Source organism: Hipposideros armiger, unplaced genomic scaffold (assembly GCF_001890085.2).
Source record: "Hipposideros armiger isolate ML-2016 unplaced genomic scaffold, ASM189008v1 scaffold_374, whole genome shotgun sequence".
NCBI lineage: Eukaryota > Metazoa > Chordata > Mammalia > Chiroptera > Hipposideridae > Hipposideros > Hipposideros armiger.
The window spans coordinates 840,405-858,204 of record NW_017731724.1 but is presented as its reverse complement, the minus strand read 5'-3'; the positions used below and the strand labels follow the sequence as shown (position 1 = coordinate 858,204).

At 40.6% G+C, this 17,800-nt stretch overlaps 1 protein-coding gene across 1 annotated transcript in view; it reads left to right on the top strand.

Annotated features, from left to right (window-relative positions):
• Positions 1-17,800, top strand: part of SEMA5A (semaphorin 5A) — a 449,566-nt gene that overhangs the window by 195,827 nt on the left and 235,939 nt on the right. Inside the window, exons 4-5 of the mRNA XM_019662395.1 lie at positions 241-340; positions 15,356-15,401. Of these exons, the coding sequence (XP_019517940.1) occupies positions 241-340; positions 15,356-15,401 (146 nt within the window). The remainder of the gene's footprint in view (positions 1-240; positions 341-15,355; positions 15,402-17,800) is intronic.

The following is a 17,800-nucleotide window of genomic DNA, read 5'->3' as shown; positions in this document are numbered from 1 at the left end:
GCTTGTACATCACAACCAAGCACGGATCCTTTGCTCCCTCTTTACTGGCTGGTTGTGCTTCGTGCATTACACATTCTCAGTGTGGAGTATGTGACATCCTGATGGAAACCTCCAGCGGCCCCTCAAAGATCACATCAGGGGACCTTCAAGTCCTCTCTGAAATGTCATGTGTGCTACCTGAAGTCCCCAGAGGAAAAGTCATTCATTTTTATCTTTTTATGTATTTATTTTTCCATTTAGAAATTGGCCCCTGGTTACGCGAGTTCAGAGCGAAGAATGCTGTGGATTTCTCGCAGTTAACATTTGACCCAGGACAGAAAGAACTTGTTGTAGGAGCAAGGTGAGAGATCTTACGTTTTGCCACTGCAGATATCTGCGGCCTTCATTGTACATCTGTGCAGTCACACATGAGCTGCTCTGCAAGAGTTGACAAGTGCTGAGTAACGTTTCTTCCAAGAATGAAATACAATATGAGTGTCATAAAGTATACTACTAATGGTAGGATGTCTACTGTAAAAGCAAGCATTTATCGGGCCCTTCCCATGTGCCAGGAACTGTTCTAACATGTATTCATTCACTTTCTTCTCCCATGGAACCTGAGAGGTAGGTATCGGCAACATCCCTGTTTTAGACACAAGGAAATTGAGGCTGGAAGTGGATAAATATGTTGTCCCTGGGCATATGTTTTATGTGTAATAAAAGATGGACCCCAGTTTCAGACCCAGGCAGTTTGACTGAAGAAACCATGTTCTCAACTTCTCACTGGATTCTTCAGTAATACTCTAGAGATCAAGAGACCAAAACGTCCACTCTGGCCCATGTTGCTTTTCTTTGTAAGCTCGATTAGGCCATTCACCAGTCAATTGATAGTTTGAGGAAGTTGTTACTATTTATGCCTCTTAAGGTTCATGATCCTGTATCCAGGTCAACATGTGACATCCCAGTTTGACAATGAGGCCACTGGGACACAATCAGCACAGATCTTGAGTTGTTTTCCTCATACTTACCATGACTTCCTTAGAGACTGTGCATAATCCTTGCATTCAAATCACCTATCCTGCCAGTGTATTTTGAGGTTGATGTATAAACAACACTTTTTATTCATCTCTTAGGAAAAGTGACATTGAATTTGAAGAAAGAGGCCATTTGTAGATTTGAAACCTCATGGCCACCAAGGAAAGCACTTTGGGCAATGGAGGCTCACGTGTCTTGCCCAAATTCACTAGATTATAAAACACACCTTTCATATTCATAGCAAGAGAGGTTGTACAGTTCCCATGTCGATCTGAGTAAAGCTAAATCAGGCTTACGTTCTGGGCGCTCTAGATGAACACCGGACAGCTTCTAGGACTCTGCTTTTGCTCTCAGGTCTAAAAGAGCTCTTGTGCATCCACCCAACACTTGAGGATGTTAAGATGTGTGGTCGTAACTTTAAATGAATAGACAGAAATTGGTTTAGTTCCTGACACTGAACATGTGACCTGTATCTCTTTTGATGTTTGTGTATAGACAGTGAATATGGGCTGGCTGGGCTCACTGGGTGTGTTTTTGCTTACTTCAGAAATACCGGGGAGGTTTCCAATGCTGCCTTCCATCAGGTTCCATCACTGGGAGCCTGCTGTATGTCACAGGGAGTTTTAACTGTTAGCAAGGGAACAAGGGAGTGGCAGTCTCTGAACCCCAAAGCCACCCCTTAGAGAAAACCAGCTCTTTCCTTTAGCCAGGCAGGAACAGCGCCCCCTGCTGGGACAGCCGGTGCATCTATGACCCCACCTGGTGTAGCTGTGTCTAGCCTCCCACATTCAACTCTAAAGAACTTTCTGGTGAGGTTGACTCAAAAGACTCCTCATTGTTTCTGGAGGTTTCACAGGCAGCCCTGCACCGCTATGTACGCTCTGCCGCTGGTTGGCATTTGGTCAGTGACACACATGCTCCTAATGGATGTAAGAAGCCACTGAGCAAAATGAGACTTAGAAGAGACACATCATGTTCCTGCCCTGGCTGGAGACAGCACCTGGCGAGTGTCCCCAGGGAACACCCATCCCTGAAGGTCTCAATTCCGGTGGCCCTGGAGGTCCCACCTGTGTTTCCAGAAGCCTGCATCCGCCTCATCCCACCACAGAGCCAGCCTAGCCACACTGAAAGGTATTGGACTAGCCACTGAGTCAGCTTGGCACGTGGTGTGGCCTGGTGACCTGGAGAAATCGGATCTCCAGATTTAGCACATGAAAGTCCAGGATGTTTGGTTAAGTTTGAGTTTCAGATAAGGGACCCTGGGAGCATGGGCTGTATTTTCTATCCTAGAAGAGTCCGTGGTATGTTGTAGATACTCGATAAACAAAGGAAAGGAGTTGACTGGCCTTGCTTAGAGGTGTGACCTTGAGCCTACTTCAGAGTCTAATTTTCTCTTCTTTAAGGTTGATATAATTATTTCTACTCCTTTCAGCTGTTGTGAGGATTAAATGAAATAATCCATGAAAAGTGATTGTCCCAGTAATGGGCACCCGGGCAGCACACAGCCTTAGGGAACTCTGAAGATATACATGGGTTTTGGCCTACGGGTGCGGATATCGCTGAGTGAGAATAGCAATTTTGCCTAGGAAACCTGGTGGGTTGAGGCTCAGAATGTTTGAAAAGAGTGTGAGCCAGTTATAAAACTAAAAATAACCCAGCCCTCTGATTCCTGTGTGGGAGGGCTTGACCCAGCAAAAGCAGTTTAGATAGCAGGTATATATTTTAGAAGTCTGAAATGGTTTACATATATGAGCGGTGGAAAAATGTTGAGAGTTTTTTTGGTTTTGTTTTTCTTATCAGCACTAGGCTTTGTAAAGCCATTTACTGGATGGTTTTACTGTATACCAGCGGTACTTTATGTTCCTGAAATTGAATTCAGTTCAAGATTCTTTGCAAAAAAGAAGTTCATTGTGTTGCAAAAGAAAAACTTGTCTTTAGGCGATTTGGGTATGTAGTTCCAGAAGTTTTGGTCTGAATTCATACAATTTCTGGAAGGATCCCTCAATTTACCGTTTGCATGGAGCACATTATCTTTCATAATATTTTAAAAGCACTGACGTTCATATCCTGTTTTAACCAAGGATCCTTAAAAATTTATAATGTTGCTGTTTTCAATGATGAGTTTCAGGCATTTTTATTCTAGAAAATGTGGAAAGTACAGTAAAGCATAACACACACACACACGATTTCGGAAATAATCTGTTAACTTTTTTAGTTATTTCTCTGCATTATTTGATTTCTGTTGGTTTATACTATTGTGATAATATTTTATCAATGATTTTTATACTTCTCTGTCAAAAAACCTACTAAAAGCAGTTCCTATGATATGTAGACATCAAGAAAAATTCCAGAATGAGTTCCAGAATTCTACAATGCTATGTTGTGCTTTAGAGGTTTTTGTATAGATAATTATAAAAGGAATGATAGTAATAATAGACCACAAAGTTGACACAAGTATAAGTTTCCTGCATTTAGGATTGTAACAACAGATGTAAGAGAGGGTGATTACATTTTTTATTCTCCAAATGAAAATGTTGTTCTTTAGTGTTTCAAGTTCATTGTAAGGACGGCAAGTGATTCTATGCTGAATTTAAATGTTATTTCAAATGGCAACTAACTTGGTCTGCACACAGTGCAGTATTTGGCAGTAATTAGGGCGTTTATAAATTAGCCATATTTTTATAAAGCATAAAGCCATGCAGCAATAAGGATAAAGAGCTTCTCATCAAGGAGAATGGGGGTTTATTTCAGCTTCTTTTATTTGTGTGTTTCTTGATCTTTCTGTTATTTTCTTCCTGTAACTTGATTTCTGATTATCTTACTCTTCTCTAACAAGCGTCAGTGTTGTATGAACATATAAATTGAAGGACATCGTCTTGCAACCTGTGGAATTTCCATAAGAACACTCACCTGTAAGCTCTCACACAAGCACCTGAGTCAGGAGGCCCAACCATCTGCTTGTAAGGTGGTGGGATTGAAGCCCACACAGCCAGTACTTGGGTCAGGTACCCATCCTAATTGAGTACAAATATACCGATTTACATCCTTGGAGAGTTTAAATTTTAATTCTATTAAAAAGGCATCACAAAATGGGAACATTATAAAGATATCAAGAGAATGGGTCACGGGGATGCCTGAGTCTCCTTGCAACACCTGACGTGATGTGAGTCCAGCCCACTGTGCAGCGTGCATGGAACTTGCCATTATAATCAATGGACTATTTCCATTTATTGGAAGATATTTCTGTATATATGTCTGTACAATAGATGGTATAGATTTCTTTTCTTTTTAATTAAATTTATTGGTGACAGTGGTTAGTAAAGTTACATAGGTTTCAGGTGTACAATTCTGTAATACATCATCCATATATCACATTGTGTGCTCACCACCCAGAGTCAGTTCTCCTTCCATCACCATATATTTGATCCCATTTACCCTCATCTACCACCCCCTCTCCCCTTACCCTCTGGTAACCACTAAACTATTGTGTGTGTCTATGAGTTTTTGTTGCTTTATTTGTTTGTCTTCTTCCTTTGTTGCTTTCAGTTTTATATCCCACATATCAGTGAAATCATATGGTTTTTGACTTTTTCTGTCTGAGTTGTTTCGCTTAGCATAATAATCTCAAGATCCATCTATGTTGTGGCAAATGGCACTATTTCATCTTTTCTTATGGCAGAGTAGATTTCTAATCAGCATGTTTATTACTAAAACCCGAGTGCTTCCAAGGCAGAACTTGGTCTTGCTAACAGTCACAACGAGCTGGACTTGAAAAATTGTAGTGTATTATTTTGAACCATTTGTTTTGCTCATGGCTTGAATCTACAAAACTAAAGATAAAAAGGAAAGATAAATGACTTCTGGTGTGCTGGGTCTGAATTTGCTTTAAGCATTCAAAGCATATATTCCCAGAAGATCGCACTGAACGAAGGGGCACTCTTCTGTTTAATTGGAATCAGTTCCTTTTTTCAAAATGATTTTGCCCCTGGTTCTAAACAAAGGGAGCTACATTTTAGATTCATATAAAAGTCATTTTTAAAAATTGACTAATATCACTCTCTCCCTTTGGTGGTTATAATTCCTATTTTTAAAGTTTTACCTTAGAATTAATCTGTTGGAAGCAGCATATAATTAAAAAGAAACTGGAGATTTTTATTCGACTTCTGCTTTGAGTAGCCACAACCTCTATTTTCCCAAGGCTATTATTTCAGTCAAGTTTACACATTAAAGGTAACTCCTGCTGACTGGAATGAACTCAGCAATTAGGAGTGAATCCAAAAAGCAATAGACCCCCATCGTGCAAAGAAATCCCAGGTAATGATGATGTTTATATTGTATCTACATTAATTACGACCTAGAAAAGCAGCTGGTGATGAAAAGAAGGGTGGTGCTTTTCATTTCTGCTCTTCGTTTTCAACCTTGCCCCAGCTGGAATTTTTTTTAAACCTATATTTTAAGGTTTGGGTATTTTCTTTTCTCTATCCTTCCCTTCTCAGTGTTGGCACTCGATTCATGGCTGTGCCGTTTTCTCTTAAGATTCTCTCTGCTTATCTTTCTCTTACTTCCGCTGGTTCTCCCCTTAATTCAAATAGCCTTGTGTGATTAATTAACCTAATGTGTGTTAAAAAAAACCTCGCTCTTTGTCTGCTGGCTTTGTTAAATTTTGTCCAGTATTTGTCAAACATCAGTGTACCTAAGTATCACCAAGGGCGTTCATTCAAAATTCAGCTTTCTCTACCCCCTACTGCCAAGCCCTGCTGATTCAGGGGTCTGTAACGTGGTCTGGAGTGTAAGCTTTTAACAAACGGGTGGTCCACAGACACACTTGTGGGAAAGACTTGTGCCCAGTTTCCTTTCGCTGTTGTTCAAACACAAAATAAACTCTGTACTTTCTTTTGTGCTGGAGCTGAAGGGCAGATTAGCCGAGCAGCATAGTTACTTATTTAGCTGTATACTGTATATAGTCTTCCATTTCCCCAAATTCCATGAATGAGCCAACAAGGAGTGTGATAAAAATGAATCAGCCTCTTTACTTTGAGTGTGTGTGTGATACAATATTTGAATGTTGATAGCTTTTCCCCTTGCCGGCCCCACCTCGGGCTTGTCAGAATTTATTACTTCATGGAGCTATTCTTTCATGACTCTTCATTCATCAAATATTCATTGAGCCTATTTTATCTCAGGAAGTACCTTAGGCATTGGGGAAACAAAGATGAAGACTTTATAGCCTAGTGCAAAGGTTGGCAAGCTAAGGTTGCCTCCTGTTTTTCTAAGTAAAGATTTATTGCAACACAGCCCCACCCATCATTTGCTTAGGACCTGTGGCTGCTTTCGAGCTTTAGCTGCAGAGATGAGTGCCCACCAGGGAGATCACAAAGGAGCCTTTGCTCTTTGGCCCTTAAAGGAAACATTCTGCTGCCTCCTGGCGTAATGGATGTGGGAGAAAACCAGCAATTCAGTTCTCCCAGGGAAACCTGAGTTAAGGGCCCTGGAAACACCAAGAGTACAGGAGCATGATGGTCTTGGGGGTGGACAGGGTGCACTGAGAGGTGCTTTGCCAGCCGGGCTTTGGAGAGTCACAAGAAGTCTAGCAGGAGGTAGGGTCTTCCTGCCAGTGGAGCCACACCATGGGGAAAACCCGAGGTCCCAGATGTGGCTTCACTGGACCTGTTGGTGATTTTAAGAGAGAAGTTACTGTAGGTGAGGCCCAAGCATTAGGTGGGTTCAGATTATAGAGAATCTTAGACTTAATCCTCTAACCCTGTGATTCCAATTCAGGCAGTCACAAGAGTCACCTGAGAGACCTTCCAACAATGCAGCTGCCAAGGCCTCTCTTTAGATCATTTGAATTACAATTTCTGGAAGTCATGTTGGAATCTTTGGTTTACTCAAGCTCCTGATGACCTGCTGGATTGGCAAACCGGAGAGCCTCTCCGAAAGGCATTAGTTGCTCAGGAGATGTTTAAGGCTGCCCATGTACATGCTTGGTTTGCATTCGAAAGGTACTTCTGCCATATTGTGTGCAGAAAGTGCTAGAGTTTGGAGAATTTGGATATAGGGACAACAGTTGGGGGCTGTGAATCAGGTAACACTTTAGAAAACTAAAACTTCGCCAGTGATAGTGGAAATGGAGAGAACTCATATTTGAGATCTGTTTCAGAGTTGGGTTTGATGGTGATTGCCGGCGAATAGAACAGGGTGGCTGAGAGCAAGAGTCACATGTGAGATTTCAGAGTGAGATTTGGGAGTCTGGCTTGTTGTGATGGCGTAAGATGGAGCTGAGCACATGGGGACTGAGCTTTAATTCTTGCATTATTTGAGGATACATGTAAAAGAATCTCAGATTTTTCTTATTCTGAAGATAACCCAGAAAATTAGTTGCATATGGAGATAATTTGAACAGTGACTATTACCTGGGAAAACCCAGGTTCAAGGCATCATAAGATAATTTAGTTGGTATGTTTTCAAGAGAAAACATGGTCTCTATTAATTGAAAAATGGAAAGGAGCAAATCAAATACCCAATAGACACACAAAAACAAAAGTCACGAGTTAAATTTAGAGCAGTAAGTCATCATCTGTAATCCTCAAAGCACTTAGAGATTTGCAAGTCACATTTATAGCATAGTACAATTTTAAATTATCAGTGTGATTAACAATATTGATTAATAACTGTGCCCCTAAATGGGAAATGGTTTGTCTGATTCTGTGTCTCTGAAGTTTGCCATCAGCATTGGTCTTAATTGTAGCGTGCCGCTAAAAATCCATCTTCATTATTTCAATACTTGCCAAATAAAAGAGGCTATCTGTCTACTCCTGTGACTTTTAATCTTGGTCTTCAAGCATACCAGAGTGCTATTAACACTGGTTGATCTTGGTTTTGATGTATTCTTTGAAACTGATTTCTAATAACCAGGACTTATACAGGGTTTGAAATAGCTTTGGGGGAATGAAATAAGCCAATTCAACTCTGGGAGCATGAGTACTGAATACATGTGGTAACAACAATAGTAAAATAAAAATTATTTTAAAATGTTTATAGCCCCAAATGCATATATTTGTAGTTTTGTAGGAAAGTAGGAAAAATTCTGGCTGGGGAGGCAACTCATAATATATATGACATTATACATTTGTCACCATCTTTAAAAATATGTTAGCAAAGGGAAAAATATTCAGCATTCTAAAGCTGCGATCTAAATGTGATCCAACTATTTAAATATACTGCTATGTTTAGTTTGGTAATAGTTTGGTAATTTTAAAATTTAACTAAACTCCCAAAACTGGTGGGAAAAGTACATGAAAGAGCTCTGTTTGGAATGGTTATAACCACAGAAAAAATAAAGGCTTCTGGAATTAGTTTGGTATCAACCTGCATAATGAAAGCCTTAGTAATTGCAATTATAGATAGTGTGTAAGTTGGTTACATGATGAAATTAAATCTTCATGCTTTTAAAGCTATAGATATGATTGATATAGTAAATATTTATATTTACATAATGTTTATAAAAACACTTTGTACTTTAAAGGATATAGTTACTACTTTTCCTTAGTTGCCAAGTCCCAAACTTACACTTTAACCTTCAAGTCTATCAATGCCATTGAAAATTGGAGTGTCATGGAGGACGTCAGTATTTCAAGCTCTGTGCCAGTTGGATATTGACAACAGTTAGCATGGAATCTGGAAATAAAGAGAAATCGAGGCGAGGATGGGGCTAGCATGGGTGCAGGAGAGGCTAGCTGCCCAGCTAACATCAGCTCTCAGGTTTACCCAAGTGGTGACAGTTTCTGTGCAGTGTGTGTTTTGTCTTCAGAGTGTTTCATGATCCACCGTTTCATGGTCTAAACTTTGACACAAGATTCCCTCACCATTATTTAGGACATTTTTTCGTAGATCTGCTTGCTTTTCTTTCTCCATCTTCTCTTTGTGCAAAATGCATGTCTCTCTTAATTATTCAGTCTTCTGCTTCTTGGGTATAAGAAAGCCTCTAACCTACCTATTCAGGAAGAACTTGGAATTTTTCTCTGATTTTATAGCTATATTCATCAGAGACCGATCAAGTTATTCTAAGAGAATGTCATTTTAAAGCACTTGTGCCTTTCATAATTAATGGAGGTCAGAGTTAAGTTTTATAGTGTCTCTAGATAAAATGAGTCATTTAGTTAATATGCTTATGATGGCTCAACCTTTAATGCCGCCTGAATTTTATTACTTTACATGAAGACACAAATGAACTTCGTCTATTAAGGCCCACACTGCTCCCTCAGAGAATATATTGTTGTGCTTAGTGATTTGTTCCTAATAGGCCACTGGGGGATGTGATGGGATGCATGAGTGAGTTACTCAGTCCTACAGTCAACAAGAAATAAGCCCCATTGAAGAGGGAGAATGTGCACTCAGATGTCTAGCGGGACAGGACGAACGGCCTTTGAAATTGTCAGTTTGTGTCTGCCAGATTTAATGGCTTTGTGATTTGAATTATTCAGCCTATTGGACCTGTGTATTACTCATATATTAGCACTCTTAAAAGTAATATGGGTATTACAATTGAATGTGTAATGTCACATTTTATTCTAAGACTTTGAATAAAAAGTAGGTCCATACCAAAGGAAGGAAAGCTCACATTGTATTCACTATGGTCGTTAAAGGGAACATGGTAAACATGGTAAACGCTTGCTCAGTACGTCTGTAATGAGACGGGGGGATGGAAAAGAGGGCAGCTCCCCTAAACTGTACAACTAATCCACTCCGAGAATCTAATCTCTTAACCTTGCACACCACTGCCTTTCTCCCCGAAGAATGGCAGCATTCCCTCTTGCTACCTGTTTACATCTAGGGGTGTTATGAAGATGAATGAGGCCATTTAAACGCTTTGGGTTGCTCAAAGCGTTGCGTGCCTCGAGAAACTGACACTGTATGAAACATTTGGTTAGCGTTCCCTGTTGGCTGGGGGCCAGAAGCTTCCTCCTTCATGTTGCAAAGGTTAGTAGCCTTTCTCGTGAGCTGCGCGTCCATTGTCTCCCCTCCTCTGTCCGCTCACAATGGTGGATTAAGGGGTTGCCTCTTCTGGAATGCCCTGGAGAACAGCCGCTTGCAGGGGACCATAGATCTTACTTTAGTGTGTGAGTGGCCCAACATCTGGGAATATCAATTTTTTATTTCCTTTAGAAGATTTCCTTTCTATTCATAACCTTTAGCTTCGTAGGTCGTTGACCTAAACTGTAATGGATCAAGCTGTCTGGGGAGATTTCAGGCCCCTCGTCTTGCAAGCTGGGTTGGAGTTTTTCCAACAGCACAAATGCACTTGGGGTTGTACTTGGAGCCAAATAGTTTGAGGAAAGGTTTGAGAATAGTAGAGTTCATACTGTGTTTTGTCAGATCCTAAGTTTCCAGGGAGGAGATTAGGGAATTCCACGAATGTTTCACTTATATTTCATCTTTTAAAATATATATATTTTTAATCGTTGAAAATCATGACAGATAAAGTGAATACTGAAATGTGTAATATTACATGTTTCTGATATGCAAAGGTCCAGCAAGGCATTGAATTGCCTCCTAGGGGATTTTGTAGACCGCAGTTACGTATTAAACACATATTTGAAAGCATCTACCAAGTCTTTGTCTCCAAAATCAAACAAATAAAAAAAACAGCAACAAAATGTAACCAACCAACTAACATGAAAATAGACCTTAAATAGATGTTGAGTCTATACACCTTATAGATGTGATAATACCAATTTCAAAATTTTCACATCAGTGTAATCAACTGACTTTATGATTAACAAATATTATATGTAAGTACTTATTGAATAAATTTTTACTAATAAAGGATTATCTTACTTTTTATATGCTGAATTTTCATTTAAGATGATTTTGATATATGGCACTGATTTGCAAAAAGTAAAAACACTCGAAAAGTGTTTTTCAGGAATTTATTGAAATATGTCATGATAACAAGTCTTTCATTAAATGACTATATGTCCATCCAGCTATATTGGTCATTCATAGGTCTAGACAGGGTCCCAGTCTTAAGCGAATTTGTGTTAGTTAAACATACTGAAAGATGGTATAGTTTAACTCTCTTATTTCTTAAATGGAGAAACTTGTGCACTCTCAAAATAAGTATGGGTAAGCAGTTCCAGGAAGAATTTATGAGAGCGAAGGAGGGGAAAGGAGGCACTATTTAATCAGCCTGACCAGTAGGATTAACACGTTCTCTTAATGGGGAGACATATGTCAGAGTCAGATCGCACAGTCCCAGGGGTGAGATTCAATTACCTAGAATCAAAAGCTTGTCAGTAGCCGTGCTAAGACATGCATCATCTCAAAATGATTTGCAAATGTACCTGTGGCTGAACACTGAAGATATGAAATAACTGTATTGTAAGAACTATTACTGCATGTATCTGTATCTGTCTGTCTCCCCCATGTGTGTGTGTGTGTGTGTGTGTGTGTGTGTGTGTGTGTTTGGTGACAGTGAAATTAGGAAGGAAACACTGAATGGGTGATTGGTGAGGCCATCTGGCACAATTGGACAAGGGATACCAAGGTGTGTGTGGGGGGTTCTTAATTCTAGGACTTTCTCTGAATCATAATAACCCTGGATAAATCACTGCACACCTCTTAATTTGAAGAAGTTTCCCCATCTACCACTTGAGGGGTATATACTTTTTATAGACAACCTAGCTCTGGAATTCTTGGATTCTATGATTTTTTTTTTAGGTCAAAAATTTGAAGATGGGTTAAAAAAAAATCACTAACTTGCACCTTGTAACCTAGAAAATACCAAGGGGAAAGTTCAAATCTTTGGTGCTTCTCTTCATTAAGATGGTGGTGGTGATGGTACCGCATAACTACTGTGACATTTTTCCAAGGCAGCATCCTTCTCCCCTGTACCCCCTCTGTTCATGTCTACCATACTGAGTTATCACCGATGAGGTGGTTGTGAGGGTACCATGGTTCATAGGTGTCTGGGGTTAAAACCCACGGGGAATGGCTGGGGGTAGGGAGGGTTACCTTTATAGACTTTTGGAACGTGGGGGTCAGAAAAAGGATGGTCAGTAGAGGTAGATTTGCTTGGGTGAGGTAGACTGAGATGTGGCATGTTTGTCATCATAAATCAATGTTTTCCTGTGTTAGTGCATTCGGGCTGCTGTCACAAAATGCCACAGACTGGGTGGCTTATAAACAACAGAAAGTTATTCCTAAGAGTTCTGGAGGCGGGAAGTCCAAGTTCAGGGTGGCAGCCTGGCTGGGCTCTGGCGAGAGCTCTCCTCCAGGTTGCAGATGGCCGACTCCTAGCTCTGTGTTCTCACACGGTGGGAGGGGCCAGGGATCTCTCTGGAGCCTCTTTTATGGGGGCAATAATCCTATTCACGGGGGTCTCTCCCTTATGACCAAAACACCTCCCAAAGGCCCTCCCTCCTAATACCTTCACCTTTAGGGGTTAGAATTTTAACCTGCATTTTGGGAAGACAAACATTCAAGCTATAGCACTTCTTCTATGGAAAACACCTGAAAACTGGGCCCAGGAGTTTCAGAGAATGATCCGTGTACCTTCTCCAACCCTCTCCCCAGACTGTCAACTTTTCCCTCCAGTTGTCCTGCCCAGAGCTCTACAGAGCATCGGGGACACTACCATTCTCTTTCCTCAACAGTGTGAAGGCATTTCCAGCTGTTTCTTTGTATATGAGAACTGGCTTTCTAGAAAGTTCCCACACTATTGTGTGGGCATGCACATGTGTATGTATGCAGGAGAGGGTGTGTGTGTGGGCTGGGGGATGGTCTTGCAATATCATCAAAGCTCTCAGGTAATTCATTTATTAAAAATGTGAATGGTTTCCTTTATTGGGAATATTTACAGTAAAAGTATTTCTTGAAAGAACCAGTGAGTTGGAAAGAGTATGATGCCCGGCTCCCAGAACCATGCAAGATAAGCAATGTCTTCTTCTCCAAAAATCCAGTAATGGAGAATATGCTGAGAATTTCATTGTATCGGGGAATTTTAATATTTTTCATAAGCTGTCTAGAAATAGCTACTGTAAATTGAGTTTTTACAGTGGGTTAGACACCATTCTACACATTTTCCTTGGACTGAAACCTCCCAAATCAGCCCAAGGGGCAGATATGACTGTTAGCTCCATTCTACAGATGAGAAGACTGAGGCATGTGGTGTGCTGAAGCCCCCTTCCTGATGTTGTATGGCGGAAGAGCTTTGGCATTTGCACAAATATTCTGAAGCACTGGGCAGTACTGTCTCCCGTAGTGGAGGGGCAGTGACTGCTGGCTGCTTTTACAACCAGGAGGACACTTAGGAAGCCAGCCTGAAGGTCAGGGTTGGAAGCCATGTGCTCACAGGTGATGACCGCCTTATAGCCAGCCATTGCCCCTGGTGCCACATGTTTACCCCTCATCCAAAAGACTTATCTGTGTGTGTGTATAGATTTCTAACCTCTCTTAGAGGAGTCCTCCTGGTCTCTGTTTCACATCAGGTGAGAGCTTGGCAACTCTTCAAATGCTAGCCAGCCTCCAGGGCACCTACCTTGGCAGCTGGGCTGTGCTCTTTCGGACGTGCACTGAGGTCATGTGAATTCCTTCCCCTGCCGGAAGATGCTTCTGTTGGAAACCCTGCCTCCGCGTGGTGCCTGGCTAATAATAGACTCTGCTGCTTTATTCCTTCTCCGAAGGCACCCTTACACTGGTTCTTCAGAGAGGGCTATGACTCCACTGAAATAAAGAGAGGGCAGGTTTTCCCCAGATGGCTTTGGGATGGAGGTGGACTGTGCCAGCCATTCTTCTGGGAGCTTAGATGGCATTATTTCAGAGGTAAAATTGGAGGGACAGAAAGTGTGACAGAGAGGCCACTGCAGTGGTTGGAGGAGGCAGTTTTCACTAAGTGAATGATGGCAGTGCCCCCAAGTTGGGGGACAAATTGTGAAGTACCTGAGTGCCCAGGGGAAGATGCTGGGACACGGGAGGCCACCCCAAAGGGGAACTTAGTCCTTTTTCTTCCTCCAGCAGTGTGTCTACACATGCTGTGGGGGGTCAGCTTTCGCTGCTTTGCGCTCCCTTTTCTTAGCCACCCCCTAGGCATGTTTCGTGGTCCGCTCTAGGCTGTGCCCTTGGCCTGACTTGGCTGTCCCTTGTCACTTCTACTGGGACAGCGTGTCTACAGTTGACATCTGCAAACCTCTCCAGATAGTGAAAGTAACCTACTTTTGTTTCTTACTGGTGTTGGGAAAATTTTGTTATTCTTTTAGTTCCAAAAATATAACCTTGAACCAGCCCGTGTGTGTGTGTGTGTGTGTGTATATATACATTATATATATATATATGTATGTATGTATGTATATGTATATATATATCCTTATGCCATAGCTATAACCTTGGGCCATCCATAGATACAACCTTGGACTCAGCTTCATGGGGAAACCTCTCCACAATCACGTGTTCTTAGGGTCTCCTTTCTATTAGCATATGCCAAACTTTCCCCGCCTTTATCGTCTCTACCTGGGCTGACCGTCCCCTCCATTCCCCCTGGAGTGCTGCTCCTGCACCAGCTTCTCATCTGCATGGAGTCAAGGAGGCGTTTGTTCATGATTTGAGTTAGAGGCCGAAGCATCTCACCCAAGTGAGGCCAATCCGTTGTCTCTAAAAGCCACACTAATGTGATCCAAAGCCTAATGACACTGATGCGTTTGGCTTTTTCCTGTGTTTTGCTGATCTCGATTGTGTATTTCATTGCGCTCCCCCTTTGGTGTTGAAATTTGATTGTTTCCTTTTCCCTGATTTTCGGTTTCCCACTCGACCAACCAGAGCTGACTCTTTCTTACTCTTCATGGGAGACCCACAAGTTCCTGCTTCTAAACTTAGTACACACTGAATCCATCTAACAAGGCAGAGCACTGTAACACGGAGACCATTGTTGAGTTCAAAACCTGCACACAATTATAAAACATGGCGAATGTAGGTGATCCGTAAGAATGAAGAATGGTTTTATATCATCATACTGAATTCACTTTTGGAGCCGAATGCCCATGTCCTTTTCTCCATTTCAAGTAGATCAAGAGAGCCACTTAACAATGTAGACTCAAGTGAGTCACACACGTACACATTCCTCAATTTCTTGCCTATCTAGATATGTGTCTGTTGACATATTGGGCACCTCTTTGAACTCTGAGGTCCAAGGACAGCTCTGTGATACACATTCTTAGCAGGAGGATTCTTTGGAAGCCCCAAATCATTAAGTTGCTTTTTTTTCCTTTGTTCTCATGATTTTTATGAACTGTAATTTTTTTTTAGGACCTATTAAAAATGAAACTTCTCTCTTTTTTCTATTTTGTAGAAACTACCTCTTCAGGTTACAGCTTGAGGATTTATCTCTGATCCAGGTAGGTGCAATTTATTTTTCTCCAGCTTTCATTTCCCATCCTATTTAGCTCACTGTTTGAGGGGATGAAGACAGATGCGTGTAAAGGTATTCATGGAGACAAAGCAGGGACTCACTTCCTCAGGTCAGGCCCCAGGATTTGACACAAGTCGTCACCTGCTTTAATTCGCAGTTGACCCTTTTCTCTTACTTTGCGGCCCCTCTTACTTTCATGGGCATCGTCTGATTTTTTTCTTCTTCAAATGATAGATGATTCAAAGGATATTTCCTCAAGGTCCGTGAGCTTCCTTTTCCTCTCCAGTTAGAGTAATCATTGTTATTTAGTTTGATGCATTCAGGCATCATATTCTTATAAAACTCAACCCTCTTAGAAAAGCATCCCTGTTTCCTCTTTATCATTCATCATTAAATATGAATTTATTTGTTAAAAGAAACATATAGCAAAGAATGTGATGATAGATAAAAATGCAATTTACCTCTGCTTGTCTTTATTGTTTAGAGGAGACTCACATCTGTATGTCTGAATAAAATATTTATTTTGGTGGCAGATTTCAACCATGAAGGCCCACTGTTGTCCTCAAGTGTTTTAAATGGGTCTCCTTGGAGAAGGAGAGGGTTATGGCATAAATATGTCCTTCACCGAGGTTCTGGAACTCTGTGGAGCAAGTCAAAATCCTGGGGCTGTGTGTAGCCTGGGAGAAACTCTGCCAGCTTTAGTGTCACCCTCCTGTACTAGAGTTCTAAGAAGTGATTGGACAGAAGTTTACATCATTCTCTTCTCTTTGAGACTATGGTATTTGTGAATATTCAGAATCATTAGAGTTAGGGCTTCATAGTAGATCTATCTTCTATTCACCAGAACTTGAAAATAAGCCAATCCCACAAGTAAAGCGAATATTGGTAAAAAGCAAGGGCTTTAAAGATGGTAGACCTGGTGGTGTTCTGGCCTCATGATGCCCATTTCACTCTCATCTGTGAACTAGCCACAAAACACTACCTCCCCCATCCTGTCATTGCAAAAATGAAATCAAGTAAGGCATGCACAAAAGATAAGGCACAGTGCTTTCTCAACAAATGTTAATTGCTTATGCTTTTTAAAAATGATGACAATAAATAATAAATTATTATCATAATTATTTCTCCCTGATGGGCATTGAATTGTCTTTCCACTGCAATTTAGTATATAACTAAAGTCTTTAAATGAGTTGATTGGTTGGTAAATTATAATGTATTAATAAAAAATCAGAATGATCAGTTGTTTAGCCAAAATTCCATTTTAAAGCTCTGGTTTTTAATAATCTTTTATTAATGTTTTTAAAAATATAGACCTTTCAATAGACAGGAAGTATATATTATGCTCATACTCATTTTCATGGTATATTACCCGGTATGTCGTGTGTGTTAAGAGTATAATGTGGAGATGTGTGTGTAAAAACATATTCATTGATTTCCTTGTTTCCTAGCTTTCTTTGCTTAGAGGATTTAGAAGTAGCAATACACACCTAATACGCAGTACTTGGTTTCTAAATTTAATTCTCCACTAAAAGGAACTGAGGTGTTTTGGAGAAGTAGCTGATTCGAGGGCCTGGGTAGCAAAAGTCACAATAATCCTGGAAGACTGTGTTGTTTCAGAAATTAAGGAAGTATTCAAAGAATGAGGCCATGTCAAAAGGACTCGAGAGCTAGCTTGAGATGGGCTTGCTGATGAAATCTGGGATAATTTGATTATTAAAATAAATAATGATGGTATCAGATTATAAGACATTGAATAATCTGAGTCCATGAATATATACTAACATAAAAATAAATGAATGAAAAGCAAATAAATCAGAAGTGACTGGTCTTTTTACTGTAAAACGCCAACTAATAGATATGGAAAGAATGATTTAATTAGAAAACTATCATTTGGCAAACATCACACTAAAAATTTCAGGCAAAAATGACCAATAGAATGCTAAAATTTATGGGTAGGAGTTTGATGATGACCAAGATATTTATATAGTCTCCAAGTATTTACCTATAAACTGCTTATTAATTACAAGAGGCAAACTTGCGACTTGGTAGTGAAGAGGCCTGGCCACCTCCTGGAAGGTCCCTTCGCCAGTGAGGGGACAGAGGCAGCTTCAGTATCCTGTTTGATGCACTGAGGATGCAGCAAGACATCTGTGATGTTCTAGCCAAGTGTTACAACCGATTTCACCATGAGGAGCCATCACACAAACCAAAGCTGAGAGGCATTCTAAGAAACTGGCCTGTACTTTGCAAAAGTCATCAAGTCATGAAAGGCATAAAAAGAATGAAGATCTATTCCATCATAAAGAAGAAAAAATGGACCTGACAACCAAACAAAACACCGTCCAAACAGCATCTTGGAATAGCAAAAAAAAAAAAAAAAAAAAA